Genomic DNA, 8,952 nt, shown 5'->3' on the forward strand with positions numbered 1-8,952 from the left:
TACTTGGTGTAACTTTAAATACAGAACTAACTCAACAAGAGTAGATTAAAAAAATTAAAAAAGTAAAAATCGGTAAATTAAAATCTAGCAAGTACAGTAGAAATAACATCTAATCAAAGTGCTGAATGAAATCACTAATTATGGCATGAAGTAGAAAATAATTAACAATCAAATTCCACTCGGCATTAAAAATCCTTAAAAGCATCCCTCCCAAACTGAACGAAATAAAGTTTTAAAGGAGATATTACATGCTTTCTGACTTATGTAGAAAGATTGCATAATGATGATAATACCTCGGGAAATCCAAAGTGCATATCCATTTTTTTTGTTTTCAGTTTTTTAATAATTTATTTATTTGCCTTCATCTGCATTACTATTTTTATTAATGACTGAGATGAATCTCATTTATATGGAAGGCTGTTTCTGCCATGGGATAAATATATATATATATATATATATATATATATATATATATATATATATATATATATATATATATATATATATATATATATATATATATATATTTATATATATCATCCCAAAATTCTGACCTTTTTTCTTACAATTCTGAGATAAAAATTCTAAATTCTGAGATAATGTAAAAACTCGCAATTCTGAGAAAAAGAAAGGAAAATTGCAATTAGTTGCAAACTGCAATTAAAACATATTTTATTTAATTGGTGAAAAAAAATGAATTGCAAGATGCAAACTCGGAATTACGTAAAATAAACTCGGAATTGCAAGAAAAAAAAGTCAGATTTTAATTTTAGAACTCACTGTTATGACTTTTTCACAATTCTGTTTATATATCGCAGTTTTGAGTTTATATCTTGCAATTCTTGCAGATATTTTCAGAATTACACAAAGGTTTTCAGAACTGTGAGAAAACATTTGCAAGGACCTTCTTTATTTTGTGACGGAAACAAAATTCCACACACAAAATCCAACAAGGACATGTTCAGGTCACATTTCCCCCAAAACAGAAATAAATAAGAAATTCCATTTTGCATAAAGAAAATAAAGACAAATTGCCATTACTGTAACACAAATAATAATAAATGATGTGCATCATGATGTTGCACAGCCTTTTAATTGATTCTGTTATAAACACTATTACAGTATGCCTGGAATTTGAGGGAAAACTGATTTTAGGGTGAATTGTGAGCTGGACGTGTTTTCATGAGATTCACTCAGTCATTACAGTGACCTACTGATGCTAATTGGAAAACTGTAGTAACAAAAGAAAGAATTCAAACAGTTTCATAAAACCTCCTAAAAAGAAACCGGGAGGAACTGAAATGGTCAGTTGCAATAAAACATATGCAATTATTATTATATATATATTTTTTAGAACAACCTAACGGTGTCTGTTATGGGTTTGGAAATAAATAACGCTTATAAGTTGAAACACACCTTCACAAATTGCTAATAGTTCATCACAGTACAACACAAGCTATGTTGCTGACATTTACAGATGTGTAGAAGTACAAGCGGCCCGCTGACTGTAAGCATGCATCCCTGAAGCTGCTCCAGGTCAGTGTGGGACAGAGTCTCTTTCTAAAGTACATCAGGACAGGTGGAAAATCACCTGTCGTTTCCACAGCACAAGTCAAGCACTCGCAATCAAACCAAACCAACAGCAGCAAGAAGATGAATCAGAGAGTCATCATCCGTTTCAGTGCAAATAAACCAGCAACCTTTCAGAAACTCTCAGGTCTGGAAGATTGAATCTCACCAAGCCTGGTGAAAAATTAGAAAATTGAAAATTTGCTTAAAAAAAATAAAAAACAAATAAAGGTGAAATATAGTTAATTACACTTAAAATGTGTTTTTTAATTATATTTTATAGGTGGAATGTGATTCAGATTAAACAAACAAAACAAAACAAAACAAAAAACAAATTGGCTAACATTATTAGAAGATTGCATGTAAATAAAAATGAAACATAAATAATAAATTCTCGAAAAGTCTATAAAAATAAATAAATAAAAAAAAACGGTTAACTGTAATTTAAGAAAAAAGGTGAAAAATTATCCTGAAAAAAAAAAAAAAACAATTTGACAGTTTTGGTGCACATAAAAAAATAGGACTTAAATTCCCAAAATCAATATATATATATAGTTGAATAAAATGAAAATATGGAAAATATGGTTAATGCACATATCTTACTTATTTTTCTTTAAGCAAAATATATTCTTGAGGTGTAATATGATCCAGACAGAAATATGTATATAAATAATCGGCTAACATTATAAGAGGACAATGTGTGCATAATAATTAAACCTAAATAAATAATAGATGTGTAAATACAAATCATAAAATAAGCAAATAAGCAGCTTAATTGTAAGTCAGAGTCAGAGAGAGGGTGAATCTTTTGTCCACTATTGGTGAAAAAAAAAAAAAAATTCAAAAGAAAAAAGGATTTTCTATTTCGCTTAAAAATATATTTAGCTTTTTTTTTTAGGGTTTAAGATTTAAAAATGCTAAAAGCTCAATGGCCTTAAAAACAGTCTGCTTTTTCTCTAAGCAATCATATTTTTGTGGTGAATATGACCCAGATTGTTGTTTGGGTTGAACTGACCAGGATGTTTTTGTGAGATTCATCCGATAAAGACAACTGACGGCTGCAGTATCTCCATGCAGTGCGTTCTCTTCCATTAAAACTCTTTTATACTCATTATTATGAGAAGCACATCAACAGTACACTAGAAATAATTCAGATTTAAATCTTAGTGTGCATCCAGTCAAATAAAAAACAACTTAAAACAAATGTATAACTCCCAGCGCGACATGAAGCCGTGTTTCTGATGCACAAACTCTCCTTCGTCTGCTGGAGTCAACACAAGCTTTACAAATCTCTAATATGTTGATGAAGGACATGAGAGTGGAGTGGGAAGAGATCCTGAAGGTTTCTGACATCAGTCTTTCTTCTCCTCCTCTGTGTCGTCTTCAGACTGTGCTCCCTTCGTCATGAGTTTCTCCAGCGTGGAGGAAGAAGAGCGAAGAACATCTGGCTCTCCGTCCTCAGTCTTTCTCTTGGTGCTTTCATGCACAAACTCCTGGATCTCCAGAGGAAGCCGCCGGAATTTGTCCTGGTATTCCTGATCCAGGTCGTTCTGGAGCTGCAAACACAGTCAAAATATTACAGGTCAAGTCTACAGGGAATCAAAAATTACCTTTCGTGCATCGTTCAAAATCTAAATCCTTCATTTTTTGGCTGGTAGCAATAGTTTTGTGCACTAGGAAAGTCCAAATGAGCTTTTATTGAAACTCAACTGCAAAAAATGTTTCGTTTCAAACTTTAACGGCCACATTTACACATCAGTGAAACTATTATACGCTCAGAAACTTCATCTGTCCAGTCACAGTCAGGTAACTAGGAGGTTAACTAACAATATGACATGCATAAATAATAAAATGTAGAAAAGTCGGTGAAAAAAGTAAATAGAGTCTCACGGAGGGTGACAAAGCATCCTGAAAAAACGTTATTGGAGGACTTCAGTGAAAGACAAACTAAACATGAAAATAAACAATATGTGGAAAAGTCAATAGAAAAAGCAAAAAACAAACTGTTCAACTTTAGTGACTGAGAGGATGGTAAATGGTCCTGAAAAAAAATTATAATACTAAATAATACTTTTAAATTTATTATAAATGTAAAATAAATCTGGTGAAAAAAATTATTCAAGAAGAAGTAAAAAAAACAAACAAATAAATAATAAAAGTTGTAAAACTATATGTAAAAAACAAATAACAATATTTTTAATAAATGAAAGAGTCAGAGAGAGGAAAATAGTCCTGAAAAAAAAAAGATAAGTTTAAATTTAATTAAATAAATAATAAATAAATAATAAAATGTAAAGTAATTTATAAATGTAAAATAAATCGGATGTAAAAAAAAGGCCTAACATTATTAGAGTACTTCAAGAAGAATAATAAGAAAAAACAATTAATAATAAAAGTTGTAAAACTATATGTTAAAAGCAAATAACAATATTTTTAAGAACTGTAAGAGTTAGAGAGAGGAAAATGGTCCTGAAAAAACTAATAATAATACATTTAATATATATTTTTTATATAAATTTGGTAAAGAAAAAAAAACTAACATTATTAAAGGAGTTTAAGAAAGAAAAAAAAAATATATATATAATAAAAGTCAGAAATGTCAATGACAAAAGTGATAGAGATAGAGAAAGGGGAAAATCATCCTGAAAAAATAAAAATAAAATCCTAGACGTACATTACTAGAAGGCTTCAAATTTGAAAGAACAAAAACAACAATAAGTCACCTGCAAACATCATCATTGTAAAAGTGCTCACGAATGACAAAAAAACACATTAATGTAGAGATTTCACCATCATTCCTCCCATTCACATAAAGCACTGAATCTGAGTAAGAAACACAAAGGCACATCATTTACAAAGCGCGGGGCTTACATGAAGGGGAGTCTTGACTTCAGCTCATAAACCAATCAAAACGCAGCATCTGAGACAGTTTTCACATGTGATTGGGAATCAGAGCTGTACTGCTGAACACTGAAAACACATTTCTGTATCAAGATCGACTCTAAAAAGGTGTTATATGACCCGAGAGAAGTTCTCCAGGAGAGCAGGAGCTTCACATCTGAGATATTTAAATACTCCTGACAGCTTATGAAATATTTAAAGTGTTAAGTGTTTAATATTTTAAGGGTCAGTCCTGAATGAACAGTCTGCCATCGTTCCCTCAAGCTCAGTCTTAACAGGACTTTCAGAAAAAAAAGGTACAAAAGCTGTCACTGGGGCGGTACCTTTTCAAAAGGCACACCTTTACCTAAAGAGTCCATATTGGTATCTTAAAGGTACATATTAGTACCTAAAGTGTACATATTAGTGCTTATTAAAGACATGTATTAAGACATATTAAAAGGTACAAAAGATACCGCCCCAGGGACAGCTTTTGTACCTTTTTTTTTCAGAGAGCGTATGTCAGATTTTACAGGGTTAAAGTTACAAAACATGCGGGTGAATGAGAGCAGCAGAAAATCAGTGATGATGGTTGTACATGATGCAACAACCTCCGAATCTCATCTGTCCAACTTCCTGGAAAGCATCCAGACTGGCTTTACTAGATGAGTTGTGCTCATATAACAATAACAGTGATCATAATCCCCCGCTGTGCTCGTTCATGTGACATTAAACTCCAGCTGAGATGACAGATAGAGATCCGGCGTGTGCTGATAGTTTGTTATTATAGAAAAACTTACTTTGGGTTTCTCATCTAATATCTGCTGCAGGACGCTCTTGTGGGTTTCTACCAGCTTCTCCTGTCTTTTAGTCTGAGCGTCTTCCAGCTAGTGAGAGAAAAGACAGACGCTGTGAAGTGTGAAGAGTCATATTTTCTCTGATTTTTGATGATGAGAAAGTCTCTCACCCTCTTGATGTGGTGCACCACCTCGTTCACATACGACCTGTTGATCTCCAGCTTCTCCCTGAAATACAGACGCACTTAACAGTGTTTCACTGCCATCTGGAGGACAGTTTTATAAAGAGTCAGTAAAAATCCTTCCATTCCCTTTCTTTAATTGCCTCCCAGAATATTCATAAAAAATAACCTGAAAAGATTATTCTCTCTCTCTCTGTCTCTCTCTTTCTCTCTCTCTTTCTCTTTCTCTCTCTCGCTCTCTCTCTCTCCCTCTCCCTCTCTCGGTCTCTGTCTCTCTCTCTCTCTCTCTCTCTCTCTCTCTCTCTCTCTCTCTCTCTCTCTCGGTCTCTTTCTCTCTCTCTTTCTCTGTCTCCCTCTCTCTCTCCCTCTCTCGGTCTCTGTCTCTCTCTCTCTCTTTCTTTCTCTCACTCTCTCTCTCTCTCTCTCTTTCTCTCTCTCGCTCTCTCTCTCTCTCTCTCTCGGTCTCTTTCTCTCTCTCTCTCTCTCTCTCTCTCTCTCTCTCTCTCTCTCTCTCTCGGTCTCTTTCTCTCTCTCTCTCTCTCTCTCTCTCTCTCTCTCTCGGTCTCTGTCTCTCTCTCTCTCTTTCTTTCTCTCACTCTCTCTCTCTCTCTCTCTCTCTCTCTCTCTCTCGTCATTTCCGGTGAGACTGAGTGTGAGTGGACGGGGTGTTTGTGAGTGTGGAGCTGAGTGCTGTGAGTCTTTTCTTTTTTTCCTTCCACCTTTTGCTGCTTTGTTTCTTTATTTGTTGCAAGGGGTTTAGTTGTTCTAAGTTTACTCCTCGGGCCGCGTGTCTCCCGTTCGCGAGAGCATGTCGGCCCCACGCCAGCAGGTGTTGGGTTCGCTCACCCGGCGGCACGCAGTGAAGGTGGCGGCCGCGGTGAGTGTGGAGGCGTGCTGCCTGGCCATAGGGAATGCCGTGGGGCATGAGAGCGTGTTGTCGGCCTCTAGGATGAACAGTGCGGTGGTGGTTTTTCTTGACTCGATTGATAAAGCCAATGAGTTGGTAGAACAGGGGATAGTTGTTGACAATGAACTTGTCCCCGTTCTTCCCCTTGCGTTACCAGCCAAGCGAGTCACTTTATCCAATGTCCCACCTTTCATGAGTGATGATATTCTGAGTCAAGCGCTGTCGCGGTATGGCAAATTAGTGTCCCGAATAAAGAAGATCTCTATCAGTAGCGATTCGCCTTTGTTAAAACATGTTGTTTCTTTTAGGCGTTTTGTCTATATGATCGTTAATGATGATACTGAACTTGATTTGTCACTTAACTTTCGAGTTGATGATTACGATTATATTGTGTTTGTTACCACTGCTAAAATTAAGTGTTTTGGCTGCGGCCAGCTGGGTCATTTAGTACGAAACTGTCCGGACAAAAATGTTGAAAATGAGACACCGATTGCAGATGGAATTTCAGCAAGCATTGAGGCGGCTGTCGCCACCGGTGTTGCCGAGGCGGTGTTGCCGGAGTCGGGCTCTGTTGTGGCGGCGACAGCGGCGGGTTCTCCCGCTGAGGATGTGGCTAGGCCATCCGCTTCGCGGCATGAGTACTCGCACTCGGAGTCCACCGGTGCGTTTTTAGAAGACGATACGGTGGTTTCAGAAAGTTTAGAACTGCCTCAGGGAAACACATTTAAGGACACGGTTTCGGATATGATTTGTGAGACGGATTGCGCTAGTTTGGATGTTCAAGAGACGGTGTTTAAAGCTCCGTTAAAAAGAAAAAAGAGCGACAGGGTTAGTGAGGCTAAAATTAGCAAGAAAAGTGTTGAGGAGGATGTTGAGGAAACAGGCAGTGATGGTGAGTCTTCTGACTCCAGTGCATCTCTTTCACAGAGCGACTTTATTGGTCGCAGTTATGAGCTCGATGATATTAAATTATTTCTTAGAGCGACTAAAAACAAGAGAGGTGTGCGTGTCCAGGAATATTTTCCAGACCTCAAACAGTTTGTCGATAAAACGAAAAATTTCATGGCAGAGAGCTGCTTCACTAATAAAGAAGTGTACCGCTTAAAGAAAATTGTGCGGAATGTTAACATCGCCCTGGGTAACGATGATGGTTAATTTGGGGGGCACGATGACCAACGCTCTTTATTTATATGGGCTGGTCTTACTTTTCTTCTCCCTACTAATGAGTGAAGTCCATTTAGCTACCTTAAACGTTAATGGCTCTAGAGATGCTCGTAAGAGAGTAATGGTGTACGAAATTATTAAGCAAAGAAATATCAGTGTTGCTTTTCTGCAAGAAACCCACAGTGACCAAAAAAATGCTGCTGACTGGGGGAGAGAATTTGATGGTGTCTCTGTTTTGAGCCATAATTCCTCAGTAAGTGGGGGTGTTGCTATTTTATTTAATAGGAATTTCGTTCCTATTTCATATGATGTTGATGAAATTGTTAAAGGAAGGCTCTTAAAAGTCAGAGCATGTTTTGAAAATCATGTGTTTGTTTTTATGTGTGTTTATGCTCCTGCTGCACCTTTGGAAAGAATGTTATTTTTAGATACGTTGTGTTTGTCTTTACAAAACTGCTGTTCTGAAGAATTTTTATTTTTGGGTGGCGATTTTAATTGTACTGAGCTGAACTTGGACAGGAATCACATGGAGCCACATTTGGCCTCACGCAAACGTCTTATACATACTATTAAAAAATATGACTTATGTGATGTTTGGAGATCTTTAAATAAGGATGAAAGGCAATATACCTGGGCACATTCACGGGATAATGTTATGTCTTTAGCTAGGTTGGACAGGTTTTATTGTTTTAAGTATCATTTTAGTATTTTTAATAGGTGTTACATTACGCCTGTTGGTTTTACGGACCATAGTATGGTGCATTGTTTATTTATTGTAAGTACTGTTAAGCCAAAGAGTGCTTACTGGCACTTTAATAACAATTTGTTACAAGATGAGTTTTTTAAAGAATCTTTCAAGTTTTTTTGGGAAGCCCATAGGAAAACAAAGCCTGGTTTTTCCTCTGTGCAACAGTGGTGGGATGTGGGTAAAGTTCAAATAAAGCAGTTTACTCAACAATACACTCTCAATGTCACTAAGGAGTTGACTCGTTCCTTAGATTTTTTAGAAAAACAGATAATTGAACTTGAATCTTTAGCTCACTCTACCGGTGACCCTTGTTTTTTAGAAGTTTATTCAAAGAAAAAGGCCCAGATGTCTGACCTACTTGGGTATAAAACACAAGGTGCTTTGGTCCGTTCACGTTTTCAAAATATAGATCAGATGGATGCACCATCTAAATATTTTTTTAATCTAGAAAAAAAGAATGGGCAGAAACGGCTGATCCATGCATTGTGTTCTGAGAATGGAGTGCTTTTATCGGATCCGGCTGAGATTCGGCAGAGAGCAGTCCTTTTTTATCAAGATTTGTATAGGAGTGAACTGAAGTCTGGCATATGCAAGGAGAACAGTTTCCTTGAAAACCTGCCAAAGGTGTCAGAAGAGGCCAATGGCGACCTCTCAAAGAGCCTGACCCTGGGTGAGCTTTACAAGGCCCTGCAGAGTATGGAGTCT

General features: G+C 36.5%; 1 protein-coding gene across 1 annotated transcript in view; it reads right to left on the minus strand.

Moving 5' to 3' along the window:
* Positions 1 to 2,377: 2,377 nt before the first annotated feature.
* Positions 2,378 to 8,952, minus strand: part of LOC132111255 (1-phosphatidylinositol 4,5-bisphosphate phosphodiesterase beta-1-like) — an 84,984-nt gene continuing 78,409 nt past the window's right edge. Inside the window, exons 30-32 of the mRNA XM_059518400.1 lie at positions 5,417 to 5,474; positions 5,250 to 5,336; positions 2,378 to 3,125 (exon numbers count right to left, since the gene is read on the minus strand). Coding sequence (XP_059374383.1) covers positions 2,922 to 3,125; positions 5,250 to 5,336; positions 5,417 to 5,474 — 349 coding nt within the window. The 3' untranslated portion in view covers positions 2,378 to 2,921. The remainder of the gene's footprint in view (positions 3,126 to 5,249; positions 5,337 to 5,416; positions 5,475 to 8,952) is intronic.

The sequence above is a fragment of the Carassius carassius genome, chromosome 31 (genome assembly GCF_963082965.1).
Source record: "Carassius carassius chromosome 31, fCarCar2.1, whole genome shotgun sequence".
Lineage (NCBI taxonomy): Eukaryota > Metazoa > Chordata > Actinopteri > Cypriniformes > Cyprinidae > Carassius > Carassius carassius.